Genomic DNA, 20,379 nt, shown 5'->3' with positions numbered 1-20,379 from the left:
GAACAACGTAGCATGCACAACATAATGAAAAACATGTAATTGGATGTTTAATGATTTCCGAGACAGTCTGAATAACAGTGAACCCATATCAATTAATTATAGTTGAGTTTTTAGGTGCCAAATTGTCTGTCTGTCTGTCTGTGTCTATCTATCTGTCTGTCTCTCTCTCTCAAAAAAAAACCCAAAACCCAAAAAACAAACAAACAAACAAAATACCACACCTGGAAGCTAGTTAAAAAGGCCATAGGTAAGGAAATTAATATTCTTAGGCTCGGCATGGAGGTTACTTTAGCACATATCAGAAGCAAAGAAGGCCTGCAACTCCTACACAAGAAAGGAAGACAAGAAAAAAAAATCAGTATGATAAAATGGCAAAGTTCAAGAGGTTTCAGAGTGGTAGCTATGTTAGTCTGTATCAGCAAAAAGAATGAGGAGTACTTGTGGCACCTTAGAGACTAACAAATTTATTTGGGCATAAGCTTTCGTGGGCTAAAACCCACTTCATCGAATGCATGCAAGAGGTTATTCAAGTCTTATGGGTATCCTTCACAAAATGGATCTCTAATCCTAGCAAATCCCATAGAAAAGAGTGTAAACTCAAACTATGGCTGGTCAAATATAAGATGAAAATAAGGAGAACGAATAGGCAATTTGATGAGCTAATAGCCAAAGACATAAAAACTAATAAGAAATTCTTTATATATCAAAAGGAGGAAATCTGTAAGAGAATTGGTGGGTCTGCTGGATCATCTGGGAGTTAAAGGAATATTGAAGATAGCAAGGACATTGCAGAAAAATTAAATTATTTGTTAGCTTTATTTTTTACTATAGGGACTTTGGGGAGGTACTCTTTAGGTAACAAAGATGAGGAACTGTCAAAGGGGAGTTTGTTGGAAGAAACTGACAAATAGCAACAAGTCTCCAGAACTGTATGGTGACACACAAGAGTTCTGAAGGAATGTAAGAATGAAGTAATGGAGCTTCTAACAAAAGTATGCAGTCTCTTATTTAAAATCAGCTACTACACAAGAAGACTGGAGGAAAGCAAATACTGGCTGGGGACTCTCATGAGTCTCCATTTTCCCTTCTAGAAGGGAAGACTGTGATGCATCATGGGCAATGGAGTTCAATCAGGGATCCCAGTCTATAGATGAGAATGGGAGCAGGAGTCACTCTGTCTTCCATGAGGTGCTGCAGTGGCATTTCCAAATAGAAATATTTTTGCTTTTGAATTGCTGATGAAAAATTGACATTTTTGGTGGGGGGAGGGGCGGGAAGGAAGGGGATATTTTTGACCATGGTCGTCTGTTGTTTAATGAATGGGTGTCAGGACCGGATTAAGACCTTTAGAGGCCCTAAGCACTGAAAAGATTATGGTGCCCCCCATATGTAATTCAAAATAAAAACAATACTATACCGTAAAATAAAATTTTATTTTTCGAAATGACACAAAACTTACATGTATGCTGAAATTAAAATAGCTTCTTTCTAGATTTTCTGATTGCAAAATTTTGGATAAGTTCATCGAAGCTGACTCGACGAAGCATGTCCACTTCCATACACAATAGGGAAAGTGAATCAAGTCTGTCCTGACACATTGTTGTTCTCTGAGGGTTTATTCTTTTCAGCTGAGAAAAAGAGCGTTCTGCAGAGCAGTTAGTAATCATCAATGTTAGAAAAATACGTAGTGCGATCTCTACATTTGGAAATACACATTGTATTCCGTCTTTCAGTATTGTGTCATGAAGATCAATGTGACTGAATTTCATTTTTCCTGTTTGATTAAACTTTGCGCGCATATAACAGTGGAACTGCCGTACTTCTCCACAGAGATTCATGTTCAAGTCAACAGGGTATGAGTCAACCAGCTTTTGGGAACCTTGTGAATATTGTTCGTCAGATAAGTCCATATCGTTTAGAAAAGAAAATCTACTTGATACTTCTTTGTACACTTCACCTCTCCTCTTCATATGAGCTTCAAGTGTATCAATTATAGTGAAGTAAGTAGATATGCGAAATTTGTCTCTAGGATTCAATGCTGTTTCTGTTGCACTGCTATCATTTGCTTGTTTTTTCCTGATTCGCTTGCGGGACTGGGCTTCTTTGTAGTTAGTATCAGGCAAGATATCTTTTGCTATGTCTTCAAATCTTTCAAAATCATTCCTCAAAGTGTGTAAGTGATCTGCTAATGATTGACAGAGGTCTGCACATGTTTTCAAATCCAATTCCACATGGTCAACATGAATACAAACTCTAGTTCTTGCATCTTGTTTGTTATGTTTTCTGCCTCTTGTATAGTTTCTCCCTTTTGTGGTTGGTCTTCAGCTATACTTTCTAATGCATCCACAATCTTTGAGTAGGACTCCAGAATTGCACTTGTTGCCACTGCATGTGCCTCCCAGCGAGTATTAGAAAGAGATTTCAACACATGATCATTGCCCAAATATGTTTTAAGAACTGCCCATCGGTGTGTTGAGGCAGAGAAAAATGTATAAAGCAACTGGACTGTTGAGAAAAACCTTACTGCCACCGGACAACAATCAACAGCACTGCGGCCAACAAGATTGAGAGAGTGTGCAGCACATGGTATGAATATGGCATATTTGTTCTGTTCTAAAAGCTTCTTCTGCATTCCTTGATAACGCCCTGACATGTTGGCAGCGTTGTCATAAGATTGACCTCTGCACTTTGAGAAATCTATTTTGCAAACTTGGCACAGAAAATGCAGTACTTGATTTGCCATTTCTTCACCAGTGTGGCTTTTCAAATTGAGGAATGTTATAAATCGTTCAACTGGTTTTCCATCTGTGGGGGAGACATATCTTAGTACAATACTCAATTGATCAATATGTGAAAGATCAGGTGTAGAGTCAACAGATAAACTGAAGTACCCAGCAGTACTTATTTCATCCACAATAGCTGAACGAACTTTGTCACTCATTAGACCAATGAGTTCATCACATATTGTCTTGGATAAGTATGATGGGTTACCTTTGCCAGTATTCCCATATTTTGAGATATGGCCTGCTAAAAATGGGTCAAACTGAGCCACAAGCTCCAACAATCCCAAGAAATTTCCATTCTGCAATGATCCAAATGTGTCATTTGATCCCCGGAAAGGCAGACCACGTTCAGCTAATGTTTGAATAACAGATATAACACGCTGCAAGACATGTTGCCAGTATTCACGCTCCCCTTTAATTTGATCTTCCAATTTTTGTGTCAATCCAAAGCCCTGTCTTTGATTTAAATATGTCAACATTGAATCTCTGTGAGTAGTGCTATTTTCATGTTGTTCAATTAAAACAGTATTCCACCAGTCACTAAATACATCTGCAGCAAACCGGGATGTTGAAAGTTTATATGCAAAAAGTTTGCAAACAAAACAGTACACAGACCCTGTTAATGGTGAATACAGTATCCATTCTCGAGTGTATTTCTCACCATTCGCTTTCATGCCGAAAAATATTTTTTTGTGGACAATATCTTGTTTGTTTGCCATTGGTAAAAGTCTGACGTGATTTCTCAAATGGCCCAGTGTGGTGTTGACAGTCATTTGGTCCACGATCTATCCAGTAAGCTACATCATCGGTACTGAAATCAACCCACATACCAGGATCTTTTCTCCTATTATTTACAGCATGGGCAGGTTCAGTCTCTGACACATCCACACCTTCTAGAACAATGTCTATTTTACCACGAGGAGTAGGATGATCAATTACAGTTTCTGATTTCCTCGCATTATTTCGATCTACGTTAGTAGGACGCCCTCCTGGTTTAAAAAGAGAACAGAAAAACGGGAGAAGAGTGTGTAGTGGAGTGTAAGGAAGTCTAACAAAGTTCTGATTTTCCCCATGATGACTACTTCAATGCTTTTTTTGAAATATCAAATACCAAATTTTTTCCCCAAAAAATCTTTTTTTGGTGCCCCTGGCTTTGCTGGTGCCCTAAGCACGTGCTTAGTCTGCCTATTGGGTAACCCAGCCCTGGGTGGGAGCATACGGCAGAGCTGCTTCTATCCTGGGCATATCCAGGCCCAATTCCTTTGACTTTTGCTCCCCTCCTTCCACAGACATAGGTGCATCAGTCCTAGCGTGATTAGACCATGCAGTCCTGTCTCTAAGCCTATAACTAATTTTATTGTATAAATCCATACTTGCCAAAAACCTGTTGGCTCCTGATAGGTTTGTGTCTTCAGGTTTTCTCTGACTTGAGTGAGTGGAAAAGAATAGCGGAAAAAATGGGGGGTTAGCCTCTTGGATATTTCATGAGATGATTGTATTATTTATAAATTATTTATTACTTTGATTCTACACACTTTCTCCCCAGGTTATGTGTCTTGTATAACTGAACAGTATGATTTACCTTAAATTTCCCAGCTGACATGCTTCATGAATCTCTGTACACTCTACTGGTTCTGTTCTCTTCTCTGGCCTTCACTAGTGGATAAGAGACATTTGCAGAAAGTGATTTTTGCATGTAAATGTGTTCAAGTCAAAGCTCCAGAGCATATTGTTATAACATATGTACAATCCCCTAGATTTGGTTTACTGTCTAACTCAGTCATTGAGTCTATTTATTTTTTAAAAATTAGCACTAAACTAAACACTGTGTGTGTTTAGTTTTTAGGGGTCACTTTTATGGCAGTCTTTACATCCTTACTTTACTATTTTAAGGCCTCTTTTTTCAGGACGAATTTAGAGAAAAGCTGAAGCATAAAGGGTCTTATGAGACAGGATGTTGCTTACAAATGGCTGTATTCTTCTACTGGTCTGTTTATAGGGAGAGGGTATATTAGTATTATTAATGGAGATTACCCATGTAAAATCTCATACTGGAATGGATTATGCTCCCATGTATATGGGAGTTTTGCATTTGACTTAAATTGGGAGCAGGACGGGAAGCCTGTAGTGATGCAAATTAGAGTCATAGGGCCATATCCTCAGCTGGTGTAAATCAGCGCAGCACCACTGAAATCAATAGAGCTACACTACTTGACAGTCTGACCCTTGAAGCATATTCACATTTCACTTTGAATATCCCGGGAGGAGCCCAGTTGTTATCTTCCTGTGCACTCAAAATTCCCATTTGTCTATTTGGGATTGGGAATTAGTGTGCAAATTAGAGAGAGATGATGCTCCACATCCGGAGGCTTATGAAGTAAATGTGAGCACACTACAGCAAGAGCTGCATTTAAACCCTAAGGAGGTAAGGCAACTTTTGAATACTATAATGACAATTTTGAAATTAATTTCTAATCTTTTTGTAATTACCCTTTTTGAGTTCAATAGGTGCCTCACTCTCACACACACCTACCCACCCACCAACCATTCCTGGTGTCCTTATGTATCAAGTCTTGTGTTGGAATAGTAACAAGAAAATCCATGAAAGATGTAAAAGAGATTGCAGCCAAATCTGACTGAATAAGATACCAGTCACCAGGGTCAGGAAGTATCGTGAATGATGACATCTGTCAAAGTAGAAATGCTCCTCAAACCCTTCAGTCCAATACCAGAGTAGTTTCTTACCACAAATACCGCTGAAAATGGATCTTTGGACACTAGTAGTTTTGCTGTCTTGTTTAGCTGCAATTCACTTGCCTCACAAACTATAGTTCCTTTGAAATTCTTCCCCTCTTTGCCATCTTGGGACAAAGTGCAGTAGCAAGGCAGGGGTGAGAACCAACTAAGCCCCCACTTGCTCCCCGTGATCCATTCCCTTGACCCTGACACTAGTGGAAAGGAAGGAGTAGAACCAGGCCCAAGAATCTCCATCAAATATGGGCTGGGAGAAGTAGAACAGGATTTCCTAGAGGCAGAATTAGCCCTGGGGAGCACAAAGCAGCTGCAGTGAGATAAATGTGTAGCCAGATATTGCTGCTCCCTTCATAGCCTTTGGGCCCCAGGAGATGCTGAACACTTTGTGCAGATTGGTTTTGTCCAAACCTCCTCCTACCCTTCTTACCTGCTGTTCATCTTTCTTTCCATTCTTCCCCCCACCTTCCATCACCCTCAGTAATCTTCTTCCCCTTCCTTTTCTCTTCTCCCTTGCTCCTATTAACCTCCTCCTGCCGTTCCCTCCTCACCTCTCCTTTGCTTGTTAATAAAAAATAAGTAAATTAAAAGATGGAACTAACAAGACACGCACTTGTCACCCTGATCACTTTGTGTGTGTACATATCCATATCCTCTGCTTCTCATCCATTTTTGTCCTTTTATATTGTAAGCTCTTGAGGGTAGGGTTGTCTTTTCATGTGTATTTAGAAAGCTCCTGGCACATTTTGGGCCTTCTGTCATATAACTAATATATTGTTAGGTGACATTCAAGATACAAATTAAAAAAAAAAAGGCAAATTCTCTGTCATTCAAATAGTGTTAATACCATGTAAGTTAGATTAACTTGACCTTGAATGAAACATTAAATGTTATATTCATATCATTTGTGTACATGTAAAATATAATAGTCTTGTAAATAATTAATGTCTTGCATTTTACAGTTGTGAAGTATGTCTCTTTTGCATATTATTTTGTGGGAAAGAGTTGTTCATTTATTTGAGGGTGACAGTATTTTGATCAGGCATATATCAAATGCAAAAGTTTGAGGGTTTTTACTTTGCTGGTTTCTATAATTACCATATAGCTAATATGAGCTTGCCAGGTCCAACATGCTAATGATTGCTTTCTAGCTTTTAGAAAGACAGAAATTATATAGTAGCTATGTCTGAACAAGATTCTGCTACAATAGTGTAACTAAAAGATACTGTGTTTTCTTAGCATTGCAAAACATGTGATGTCCCTGTTCTCTCAATACAGAAACTAATAAAGTCAAAGGTAAATTTACTTTAGTAGTACTCAGATGGCTATGGCAATGCTGGGTCATCAATAATAGATGAACTGCTTTGCAATTTTCTGACACATCATGGGGATGTATCATGAATCATTTTCAGATAAAAGGTAAATGTTCTGACTGTCTGATTTTACTTCTCTTACAGTGCTGCATTTTTCTGCTTTGTTTGCAGATTTCCCCAGGCAAGCGCTATACGGTTGAGAAGCAGTGCATTTTCTTCCTAGGTTGCCTTTACTGAATTGACTGTGTAGACTAAGCAGCTTGATTAAACTTAATTCTGCTAAATCTTCAGCATTATGTATGAATCTTGTGTGTTTGGACCTGATTTTACATTCCAAACAGCATGTTCACCTCCATTCTGTGCTGAGCTGTTTAGAAGAATGTAAAAACAACAGTGCATAGAGAACATTCTTAAGTATCACACTTGCTTGCTTTTCTGCAATCGGAGTCCAAAACTAGACTAATGGGGAATGCAACACGTTGTTACTATGTTGCCAACCATCTTACAAATGTATATAGTGGGTCTAAAGGATTTTTGTACAGTGTCTAGTTTCTGGAAGAATGGTCTGTAGCTTATGTTTTCTCTTTCAGTATAGTAAGGTTTTTAACCACTATGATTACTGCCATTACATTGGGCCTACAAGTGCAAATAACAGCATTTGAAGTTAGCAAAAGGCAGGCAGTGGGGATAGGTGAAACAAGAAAAAAAATGCACAAAATGTTATGGACTGGAGCAGCTGCAGTTTAAACAGATAATCCAGAGTTAATGTTGAAAAAAAAAATCGAAAGAGAAAAAAAAATTCTAAAACTACCGAAGGATTTTGTATTTGTTTCTCCATTTCAGCAGTAAAGTATTGTAGGTGTGAAGTGGAATGAAATTAACAGAGTATTACTACATTTGGGACTTTGCAGATATGAGAGTGTAGAGAACGGGTTACTCCACTCCTGGGGGGGAGGGGGAGAAATCAGGGGAAAAAATTGGATGTGCAACCTTAATTCATCCCCCTTGTGCATAGGGATTATGATAGAGTATTTAATTACATGACCACAGAACAATTTTCGTTCCACACAACCCATGCCTCATTCAGCATACACAAAGGACTGTGCTCATTCAATAAGTAAGCTATTCAATATTTTGTTTTCTCCTCATTGTTCAGTGTGGCCCCATGCCTTATTTATGGCACTATTGAAACCGTGCTCTTAAGAAAGAATTATTAATTTCCTCAGGGGTATTTCTTCATCACTATAGTATCCATGTGCTTCAGAAACATTTTTCTTTTTTCACAACAGCTCTATGAGATGAGGAGCTATTACCATCCCTATTTTATACATGGAGAATTTTGGAACACAGAGATTAATGTCAAAAGTATCTACTAATTTTGGGTGCCCAATATGAAACACCTAGGACCTGATTTTTCAGCATTATGTAGTAGTTTATATGTTCAAAGCACAGCTTTCATTGACTTCAGTTGGAGCTCTGGGCATTCAGATCCCAGGATCTCAAGGCAGGTGTCCAGAACACAGAATTAGTGACCATCTATGAAAAGTTTTGTTTAAGTGACTTGACCAGTATCACATAGGAAGACAAGTACACAATCTGATTTTCCAGGGCAGCATTCAGCTGCCTTATCCATAAGAACATACTTTCTTTTCTTGCAGTCCCCTGCCTTGTTCACTACACTCCTTGCAATGTCTGCTAGAAATGAAGTAGGAGTCCTGTGGAAACGACCACCTGCTTGATTATACAGTCCTGATTCATCCCCCAAAGCGGGTCCTTCCTGTGCATTAAATGAGGCTCAGGGTCTAACTGACTGCCATATTTGGGGTCAGGAAGGAATTTTCTCCCAGGTCAGACTGACTGAGACCCTATGGTTTTTTTTTTGTTTTTTTTTTTGCCTTCCTCTGCAGCATGGGTCACGGGTCATATGCAGATTTAAACTAGTGTAAATGGTGAATTCTCTGTAACTTGAAGTTTTTAAACCACGCGTTGAGGACTTCAGTAACTCAGCCAGAAGTTAGGGGTCTATTTCAGGAGTGAGTGAGGTTCTGTGGCCCACAGCGTGGAAGAGGTCAGACTAGATGATCACGATGGTCCCTTCTGACCTTAAAGTCGATGAGTCTGCCCTGGGACTTGGGTATTAGTATGAGATTCCTGAGTGAAGGGATTGCCTGCATGCTGACTGGCCGCCTCTGATCTAGGGCTGGTGTATGTGTATAAATAAAACAAATTACACTTAGTGATGTGGACTCCAATTATATTCAGATTTCCTCTTCCACTGGATGCCCACGTGCTAGTGCTCAGCGGAAGGGTGACACTGTGTCTGAAGGAGGGGGGCAGCAATATTATACAACATGCATGACTGCTGAAATGCATATCTCTGGATTGTAAAGGGTAGAATTCCATTTTGAGTGATGGTCCCTATGTGGATTCCACTGTGCGTGTGTATGCACTCCATGTGCCTGGGACTGGAAGATTTTTGTTTAACAATGTCCATTGGTCCACTCTCCTCATGCTCCCATAAAAGTGTATAAAGGCAGAGTGGACCGACCACCCTTCCAGTTTCTTTCTATTGCAGCATGGGTCTGAGACAGAACTCCTTCAGTGTCCACAGAGAATAACTCCAGAGGACTTTGACACCCTACTATTTGGAATATCTTCTTTCCTTAAAGCCCTTATGGTGAATCCACTGTACATAGTCTTCTATAAGGATAACATTTCCGTGTGGCTGCACTCTAAATTTACCCCCAAAGAGATCTCAGATTTCCATCTGAATCAGACAGTCCACCTATCTACCTTCTTCCCCAAACCACACACCACTAATGAAGAGAGAAGCCTGCATTCCTTAGATATCAGTCAAGCAGTGGCATTCTATCTCCAAAGAACAAAGCCATTTAGGAAATCACCTCATATCATTCGCAGAACAAATGACAGGGGAAGCAGTCTCTTTCCAAAGACTTTCCAAATGGACTGTGGGATGCATTCTACTACATTACGAGTTGGGAAAACACTCCACCACCACAGGGCATGAGAGGTCACTCTACTAAGCCCAAGCTGTTTCTGTAGCCTTCCTTTGACATTTTCCTCTTTCTGAAATATGTAAAGTGGCTACATGGGGTTCAGTACATACCTTTTGAGACATTATACTTTAGTCCAGGCTTCTGCAGCTGATACATCCCTCAGCACCGTAGTCCTCCTGTCAGCAGTACCACAGAGGTCCTCGCACCCTCCTGTGCAATGAACGCTGCTTGTCAGTCAGTCACCCACAGTGGAGTACACATGGACCATCACTCAAAGAAGAAAGAAAAGTTACTTACCTAATACAGTAACAGGATTCCTTTGTGATGCGTTGACCTTATATGTGTTCCACTACCTGCTCTCTTTCCCCTCTGCTTCGGATCTTTATATATAGATTTGTGGTAAAGAAGGAATGGGACTGGCAGTTGGTCCATACTGCCTCTGATGCCCTTGGATTGGAGCAGAACGCAGGCACAGAGCAATGGACACTGTTAGAAAAACTCTTCTGGTCTCAGGCACAGTGGAATACAAGTAGGGATCACATAGTCTCAGAGAACTCCAGTTACAGTACAAGGTAAGCAACTTTTTTACTTTTAGAGAAATCCCATCAATCTTATGCCTGCCTTCATTTTTGTATTTATTCCCAGATATTCTACAAAATGTAGACATGCATCCAAGTGAGTAACAGAAGTGTTTTTTGATGTCAGTGAAAGAAGAAGAGAAAAACTGAGTTGAAAAACTTTGCCATGGTATTTAAACTGTAAATATGGGTTTTTGTGTAGTTTGTCTTTTGGATATTTTGCAGGAGGCAGAGCAGGAGAATATGAATGAATGTGCATTTCAGTCATGTATGAGCTACATGATAGATGAAGAGAGTTTTTGATGGCTCCATCTGGCTAGAAGGTTCTGTGTGATCTATTTTCTAACAGATGGAGAATAGCACTTAGTGGAGCCTTTTGAATATAAAAGCACTGGCATTATTATAGTGTGGTATCATTCAGAGCCCCCATTTCTTTCAGAGTGACAGGTGATGTTGCTGGTATGTGTGAGATAACTGATTTTCCCCCTGCTCCACTGAACATGTGCATGCCAGGTTTCCTTGCCTATGTCAGACCTATCCAGTTTCCTGTCATTCCTCACTGCAACAGGAGCCGAAGGAAAAATAAAAAGCAGGTTTCCATTTGGAAAAACATATTGAATACAAAGACAATTGTGGGGGAAATACATGTGTTAAAAGTGTTTAGACACTGGCTTGGGTTTCTGTGCGATACTTTAATAGGTATAGAAAAATGAATGAATTGAGACTAGTTCAGTATCGGGGGGGCTAAAACCTCTCCAGCGCATTATCCACGATCTACAACCTATCCTGGAAAATGATCCCTCACTCTCACAGACCTTGGGAGGCAGGCCAGTCCTCGCTTACAGACAACCCCCCAACCTGAAGCAAATACTCACCAGCAACTACACACCACACCACAGAAACACCAACCCAGGAACCAAGCCCTGTACCAAACCTCGTTGCCTACTCTGTCCCCATATCTGCTCTGGCAACACCATCAGAGGACCCAACCACATCAGCCACACCATCAAGGGCTCATTCACCTGCACATCCACTAATGTTATATATGCCATCATGTGCCAGCAATGCCCCATTGCCATGTACATTGGCCAAACTGGACAGTCCCTCCGCAAAAGAATAAATGGACACAAATCGGACATCAGGATTGGTAACATACATAAGCCAGTAAGTGAACACTTCAATCTCCCTGGTCATTCTATTACAGATTTAAAAGTCACTATCATTGAACAAAAAAACTTCAGAAACAGACTTCAAAGAGAAACAGCAGAACTAAAATTAATTTGCAAATTTAACACCATTAATCTGGGCTTGAATAGGGACAGGGAGTGGCTGGCTCTTTACAGAAGCAGCTTTTCCTCTCCTGGAATTGACACCTCCTCATCTATTATTGGGAGTGGACTACATCCACCCTGATTGAATTGGCCCTGTCAACACTGGTTCTCCACTTGCGAAGTAACTCCCTGCTCTCCATGTGTCAGTATATAATGTCTGCATCTGTAACTTTCACTCTATGCATCTGAAGAAGGGAGGTTTTTACCCACGAAAGCTTATGCCCAAATAAATCTGTTAGTCTTTAAGGTGCCACCAGACTCCTTGTTGTTTTTGAGACTAGTTCAGTCTTTCCTAAATGTGCAGACTTCTTCTGAAACAGCACTAGTAGTTTCTCTCTCTCACCCTCTTCTACTTCCCTCCACCTCCCCTTGTGTATACAGAATCCCATTGAGTAACCCTGCCCAGGATCCGCACTTCCCAGCAAGATTTCATTTGTTACCATGCAACACAGCAACTGGGCCTCACAGCAATCTTGTATCTAAACCAGGGGTGGGCATACTTTTTGGCCTGAGGGCCACATCTGGGTATGGAAATTGTATGGAGGGCCATGAATGCTCATGAAATTGGGGGTTGGGGTGCAGGAGGGGGTGAGGGCTCCGGCTGCAGGCTCTGGGGTGGGGCTGAGGATGAGGGGCTTGGAGTGTAGGAGGGTGCTCCGGGCTGGGACTGCGGGGTTCAGAGGGCAGGAGGGGGATCAGGGCTGGGGCAGGGGATTGGAGAACGGGAGGAGGTCAGGGGTACAGGCTCCAGGTGGCATTTACCTCAAGCAGTTCCTGGAAACAGTGGCATATCCCCCCTCTGGCTCCTATGTGGAGGTGCGGCCAGGTGGCTCTGCTCGCTGCCCCATCCACAGGTGCTGCCCCACAGCTCCCGGAAGCAGCGGCATGTCCCCCTCCTGGCTCCCAGATGGAGGCATGGTGCCGGCCAGGCAGCTCTGCGCGCTGCCCTGTCTGTAGGCGCCGCCCCTGGCCAAGGGGAGCTGCAGAACCGGCGCTTGAGGTGGGGGCAACGTGCGGAGCCCCCTGGCTGCCCCTACGCATAGGATCCGGAGGGGGGACAGGCCGCTGCTTCTGGGAGCTGCGCAGAGCGGGGCAAGCCTGCAACCCCACTCCCCAGCGGGAGCTCGAGGGCCGGATTAAAAGGTCTGACGCGCTGGATGCAGCCCCTGTGCCGTAGTTTGCCCACCCCGATCTAAACCTTTCTCTGTCTCTCTGGGGCTAATGCTGAGGTTCTTTTCTTGGGCTTAGAATGACAATCTAATGTAGTCAAATTCATGTGTAATGAACTAATGCAGCCCCAGATAATTGCACCCAACTCTTGTCCTCAATGAGAGTTGTGTGAAAGTATCTGAAGGCAACATTTGAACCATAGATTTGTATCTGTGTTATCTATTGAATTGTGACTTTAAGATCCTGCTTGCATTAGAGAAGAGTGAGGAAGGGCTATGCAGCAGTTGGGAGTCCTGGTTCAGTCAGAATTTCTCTGGTGTTCTGAGAATAGTGGAAACTTGCTATACTTTTTCTAGGCTGCAGGATGTGCTGCCCCTGCATCAGCTCAGCTGGTACACGACAGAGGAGTATAGAGTCATGGTACTGCCTCTGTCCAGCACTCTTGGAGCTACATCATCATTAGGCTAGACTGGAGCAGAACTTCTTCTCTTTGCTTTATAGCTGGCTGTTTACCGCCTACTCCCCTTAGTCCTGGACCCACACGAGGTCACTCAATTTTTTTCTGGCCCATAATGTCGTACAATCTAGAAATTGACTAAGTGATAGCTTGCTGAAGTGCTAATGGCACAGGACTGGATTATGGTATTACCACAAGCCCTGCATAATGAGGACTGCTTTCCCCTTGCTCCAGGAGGGAGATACGGGGAAGTAATCAGTGCCAATCCTTGACTTGGTGCCAGTGTAACCCATGCCTGGTTGGTGTGGCACTCTGTCCCCCTCCCGCAGCAGCTAGAGATGGATGAGCCTGCTATCGCCTTGGCTGAGAGACGTGTCTCTTTTAGGTCATGCAGTAGATGCTTGTGCATTAAGCTCCACTGGTCCAAGATTTGATCCCGGCCGACGCCGATCAGGGTCTTTTGGCGTTACAGTTGCTCTGTACTAGTTCACCTGTGCGGGTCAGCCCACTGTTGGAGAGAAGGAGGGTCCACCCACCTCCCACCCAAATGATTAGATGAGTAGTAGCCTGCAGAGGCTGCTCTGCTTCCACTCTGTGACCTGCAATGTGGACAGCCCATGCAGGGGAGCAAGGAGGAGCCTTATGCCCCTTGTTGCTTGGGTGGCCGGTACTAAAGGTCACAATTTGGCCCAGAATGCTTTTTCATTTATGAAGCAGCCACCTTCTGACCCAGAACTTGTATAGTCTTAGGAGTCAATGTACTTACATTTTCACCACTGCATTTCTTAAATGTACACATCATATCCATTTGAGAGAGCCTGTAAAACCCTACCTAATGTATTCACATGCCAAGTGAGTCCCTTGGGCTGGATTCTAACCTGTATGCATACAGGCAGGGAGTGCCACGTTGTTTGGAAATCCAGTATTCCTCGTACATGAGCGCAGCTTTGAATTTCTCAAAATGTGGGATGGTGAGTTCCTGCGCACCTGTGATTCACCTGCAGTGGATCTCCTGAGGGCACCTTCCATGCCATGTCACCACCGCCCCCTTCACTGGGACCCCACAGAATCCCCTAGTGTTGGATTAAAAAAATAAAAACTCAGAGATTGTAATGATACAAGAGCTGAAGGTAATCTCTCTCGTGTTCCTTCACTATCTTGAGACATATCCCAGATTCATTGTGAAACAGGAACAATACATGACAGTTCACATTGCAGTATTTGTGGTTATAAATGTCATACCTCAAGAACCTGTTACTAGGAAACCGGAGGTCAATGGAGCTACATTATGCATCAGAAATAAAAATGAAGATCTCCAGCACTTGTTTACTATTTTCTTAGTTTTATGCCAATATTACTCAATGTTTTGTTTCATAAATAACTATGGGTTGTATAATCTCCCTTTCTTTTCCAGTGATAGGAAACATATCGTTAATATGTGAAACTATGTATGTGATTGGTATATTCTATTGAATTTCTGCCTTGGGTTTCAATATTTTGGCTTTCTTTCTGACCTGCCTAGATTTATTTATTTTTGTTAGTCACAGGCGCCTGAGTTTTTTTGTCATAACATTCAATTTGATTTTGTAACTGACATAATTTCTACTTGATTAATTGTTGTAGCTGTACTGCAGGAACAGCACAGGCAATGATGCTTTATAATTGCTTACTTTGCCTTTGGTATATTACCAATGCTCATTTCATTATTTATAAATTAATTACAAGTGCATTCTTCAGGGGCAATAAAATATTCAGCAGATAGGGCTAGACGAGTAAGAGGTGGAGACACCCCCTGTCAATGGAGCACCTTCTTGCAGAACCAGAGCACATTTAGGGTCTAGTCCAAAACTCACCTCTTTGCTTTACCTTTTTCCATTGCACTCATTAGAGATTGTTTTTAAAAACAATCATTTTATCTGCTCTTGGGGCTGCACCAGAGAAGAATAAATACAAGACTAATGCAGTTCCTCAGTGTTTGTCCTGCTCTTGGAAAGAGAAAGAAGAGAAATTTCAGGTCTGTTGGTAAATATAAGGCCGCTGACCAGTTTCTCCAGGAAGCATTAATTCCACACAGGAGGATCTTGCAAGCCCTTCCCCTTAGGGCACAGTTTCCTAATTCAAACAAAAACCTCACAAAGTAACACAGCAAAACTATTCCCCTGGCCAACACTGGCTGCAGGGGCCCAGAGGCCTTTTATCTGCACCTCACTCTGCTCCAGGGTCAGAGTAAGTGTTAGCCTCCCTCCTACAAATCCCCTTTGAGTGAGCTCGCTCAGCTTTATTTTATAGGAATCAGCTGGGTCTGATAATCAAACAGGGCTGGCTGGCTGGCCCAGGCCCTCTGGCTCTTAAAGGGCCACCTTGTTACAGTAAACCAGTCATTAAAATTAACACAACTTTGTGAGGCACTTGGATATCATGTTGATGGGTGTAGTTAAAATAAACAGAGCTTATTAAAGCAGTAAAGATGTAACATTTAAAACCATGTTAGCTGTCTTTGGTATTTTATCTTTTCCAAAGATTTAGTCCGTTAGGAGAGAAATTTCAGGTAAATATAAGGCTGCTTTCCCCATTGCTGAATGTTATATACTGTGTGTTACAAAGTAGGACAGGAGTAACTTCTTTAAAGTTATCCTGTTTATGAAAAGTTGAAGTGAAAAACAATTGCTTTGACCTTGACAGTGAATGTGGAAGACCAGCTTTGTAGTGATTCAGAATGTAGCTAAGCAACAACTGTGTAGTATATTTGTATTGGGGTATTTTTAGAAGAATTCTTCAATAATGGAGATGCCTGGACTAGCAAATAGAGCTGAATAATACATTCTGAGAATATTCTCACCTTTGTGTGTGTGAAAAATTTGACTTGTAATGCACATTAACATTAGCCATAATTTATGCTTATGTCAGGAGAAAAATACTGTATGAGCATATCCTCTTAAAGCCTGAACAAATGATCATCTGTCATTGTCCCTGAAAGCTTAGGCTGCTTTAAACTTTGTTTCTCTGAAAATTGCCTGTGTAAAAATGGCACATGTTGTGGAAATCTAGTCTTTTTGTGTATTCAGAGTCATTTCAGCTTATTTTAATATTAAAAATTGCTTTTTAAATACTGTTAATAGCTCTGAACACCCAGCAAGGATAAGGCCTTCTCTACGCCAATTTAACTAAACTAGTTTAGAAACTGATTTATTTAAAGCAGTGCAAGTGCCTGGTGTGGATACTCTTATTTTGGTTTAAGATTGCTTTATATTGACGTAAGAAGTCAATTCCTTACAATTTAAGCTAATCCTTACTTCTAAACCTAAATAAACGCTGACACAAGGGGCTGCACTGATGTAGCTAAATCAGTTTTAAAACCGATTTAGTTAAATTTTCTCATGTAGACAAGGTCTTGGATTCTATTCCTTTAGGTGCACAATTAACATAATTGCTTACTAAATCTAATCAGTTATCCTGTGCAAACCCCATGACAGTAGTGGATTTATACAAGTGTCATTGAAGCATAGTTTGAAGACAGTGTGGTTGCATGGCAGTAAACTATTCTAACTGTACCTGCAGGATCCATATTACTTTTTTACAGTGCATGAGAGAGAGAATAAAAAAGCTAGTCTCATTTCTTTATCAAGCTGTAAAATGAAAAAATAAGTGAAAAATAGAAATAGTAAACTTAGTGAATTAGCTTTTAAATTCTTTAATACTGCAAGGTGCTGCTAATAATAAGTTAGGAAATATGTTGTCTAAAAATATTTGTACTCTAAGAGACTCCCTTTAAATTGGAAAAAACATGAGAAAATAACTATGTTTTGTTCCCTCCCCCACTGTTCTATTATTAACTGGATTCACATGTTTAGAATCGTGAGATTTTCCTTCTCTATTTTTTTGGCCAGGAGCATCCATCAATGCTATAGATCACTTGAACATCCAATCTTACAGAGACTGCAGGTAATTATTTATATAACTGCTTTTTTTGTTTGCTGTGTAGGTCAGGTTGGGTTTAGTTCAATCTTATGTACGGACACCTGTAATTTATGCAGGTACCAGTTCTGACCAATTAAACTGGATAATAACATTATATGCAGCTTTTATGGAAGTTGTTACTTATGGCTTAATAATCCTGGATATGCTGTGTAAAAACTCAAATTTACATCTGCATTAAAAAAAGATTTGTGATATGTTTTGCAAACGTGGTCTGTTGTGTGTGTGTTTTATATATAAATATATGTGTGTGTGTGTGTGTGTGTGTGCATTGCTTAGCACAGTGGGACCTCAGTCCATGATTTGGGATATGTAGGTACTACAGCAATACAAATAATATTTTTGATAGATAAAAGACTGATAAGGAGGAGATACCATCTGAACATGGTGGTAAGATCAGCTTATAATTTTTCACTTCACCAGACAATTTAAAGTTGTCTTTTATATAGAGATGTTTCATATCACATGTGCCTTCGGAGTTCTGTTTTTCAGTCATGATGGCAGTATTTGATTCTGTCATGGCTCAAACTCCTACTTTCAGCCCCTACACTAATCTCATTTGAGAGGAAAAGATCATGATGTGTGCATGGCCCAAAGTTCATTGAATTTTCTGTCCCTATTTGAAGAAAGCTGTCAATCTTTAAGGTGAAAAATCAGATCTATAAAAGAAAAAAAAATCAGGAACTGAAAGAGCGCTTTTAGCTTTCCACAAATAGTAGAACAGAACAGAAACCACATCACAGAAAACTACTAACTAGGGCAGGTCTCTCTTCACCAGACAGCCCAATAGATTGTCTCTAGACTCAGGCAGGCACGTACTTCCTGTAGCTAAAGTAGAGCTAATATCTTCATTTGGCCAAGATTTCTGTACTAGGCTAAAAAGAAAATGTGCTTTCCTTTAGTTACCCCTTTGGGTAATTAGCTTATTAATATGATTGTTTCTACTCTGTGGCCATTGAGTCACATTACTTTGGCCAGATCTTTTCTGTCCAGATGTAGAACTAGTGAGTTTTTCCTTTATTTAGTGTGATTAATAGAAACTGAAATGTATAGTTGAGGGAGATTTAATAGTGTGATACACATTGATTGTGCAAAATGGCAAAAGAATAAAGTGGGACAAGGCAGTGTAACTTATTGGATAAAACACTGTCTTTCAGTTCTGGGACCACAATCTAAGTGGGACGTATTTGCAGGTCTCAGTGCAGTTCACAACAGAAAAGAGATTACATCACCAAACTATCATACATCATTTAATGCAACTAAGAGTTTGTGGCCTCTGCATAGAAGAGCTGCTGGTATGTAGACTGAACTATACCTCACCTCTAGATAGTGGGATCCTGTCATGTCGGGGTTGAGGTCATGGGAAAGGCAGAATGAGGAAATTTTCCCTGCAGCTGCCTGTCTAGCTTGGGGTTTAAAAAAGGAATTTCCAGTTTCTATCAGCATCAATCTCCTAATGTTCAGACACAATTATTAACTGAAAATGTTACAGAAATATATTTTGCCAATGTGCAATATGTGTATACATTTTTAAATATGCATATAACCAAATAGCAAGGCCTGAAAGTTGCCCCTTATCCTTCTATTTGATTGTCTAATTAGGCTGTCTTAACAGGATCTCCAAAACAGAAGGGAAAGGAAGGGAGACATCTGGTAGCAATTTTCACATACTATACACAAGAGAACTCTTACAAAATGGGGTTTCACCCTTTAATTCAGCTTTTCCTTGATGGGATTCAGTTCCCCCTCCCTTCAAGACAAACTGTGCCTTTTTAGGATCTTGGCATAGTATTTCAAGTGTGCACTGAGCTGCCCTTTGTGAACCCATAGTCACTAAACAACTTAAGCTGGTATGATGGAAAACAATCTTCCTTTTTGTTAATTCAAGCAAGAGAGTCAGGGCGCTACAATATTTGACAGTAGATGTCTCTTCGTTCAGGAGAGTATTATGACTTTTTCCTAGATAAATGTGTTTAGCAGCAGGAACTGCATTTTTTGCATGGAATCAGGAAGCGTGATTCCCCCCCCCCCCCAATCTTGCCCAAATGAGATTTCACAGTTCAGAAGATAGCCACCTATTTCCCCTCCTCTCTAGCAATATACGGTGTATTAAAACAGCATTTTTTGTTTTAGTATCAATTTCATATTCAGTGAGCTGATGCTTTTTAATTCTTGCTGTATTACTGAGCTACCCAATATTAGGATAAAATTCTGTTGCTGGGACATATTTCACTACATGTGCTAAATCCTGAGATCCTTGCACAATTTTTACTGAGTCCTTACTCAGGCAAACTTCATTGAAGGCAGCTGGGATCGGAGTAAAGTTCTGCTGATCTAAATGACTGATAAATCTATTGCTGCTCATGCTGAAAACTGTAATAGTATATGTACTTTGGGGGTGATAGTGCATGTTCACATGTGCATGTTTTGGCATAAATTCATCCTCAAGATTAAAATGTTAGCTATATATAAGATTATAGAGAGAACGCTGGAAGAAGCTTCCTCTTTTACACCAAGACAGCTCCACCTCTGCTGATCTTAAAGGCTGATACAATTTTGGGATACAGAATCACTGTGTTGTGAGCAAAGAGATAGTAGTTCTTTGCTATATATAGCAACTGTGACACTGGGGGAGATGCAATCTCTCAAGTAGGCGTGTGTCAGGCTACTTCCTCTTAGAAACAGCACCTAACCCCCACCCAGAAACTCAGACAGCTAGCATGGACCATGAAGCATTGGTGTAACGAGCTTCCCGTGAGCTACGCTGGTTGTTTGCCACTCTGCAAGTATGAATGAAGTTCAGCATGTGAAGTTCACTTCTGACAGAGAAGATCTTAATCTGCTAGCCAGATGCAAATATAAGAGAGCCAGCCTGGTTGCTGCTGAAACCTGACCATTCTTCAATACCTGGGAATCTAATCAGGCTCCAAGCTGTGAACAACTGGTGGACAAACACTCTCAATCAGACAGGTAGTGGGAAGAGGCAGAGCCCCCCACACTGCTG

At 40.9% G+C, this 20,379-nt stretch overlaps 1 protein-coding gene across 1 annotated transcript; it reads right to left on the bottom strand.

The window, feature by feature from the left end:
* Positions 1-288: 288 nt before the first annotated feature.
* Positions 289-17,895, bottom strand: LOC112106545 (zinc finger MYM-type protein 1-like). Its single transcript, XM_026659777.1, has 4 exons — positions 17,751-17,895; positions 3,614-3,772; positions 2,480-3,333; positions 289-324 (listed from the first exon to the last, which is right to left on the bottom strand). Exons 1-4 carry the CDS (start codon positions 17,893-17,895, stop codon positions 289-291), a joined length of 1,194 nt encoding a protein of 397 aa, XP_026515562.1.
* Positions 17,896-20,379: the final 2,484 nt, after the last annotated feature.

The sequence above is a fragment of the Terrapene carolina genome, unplaced genomic scaffold (assembly GCF_002925995.2).
Source record: "Terrapene carolina triunguis isolate 2854851 unplaced genomic scaffold, T_m_triunguis-2.0 Scaffold58, whole genome shotgun sequence".
Classification (NCBI taxonomy): Eukaryota; Metazoa; Chordata; order Testudines; family Emydidae; genus Terrapene; species Terrapene triunguis.
Note: the sequence above shows the minus strand (reverse complement) of the source record. Positions and strands in the feature narration are given on the sequence as shown.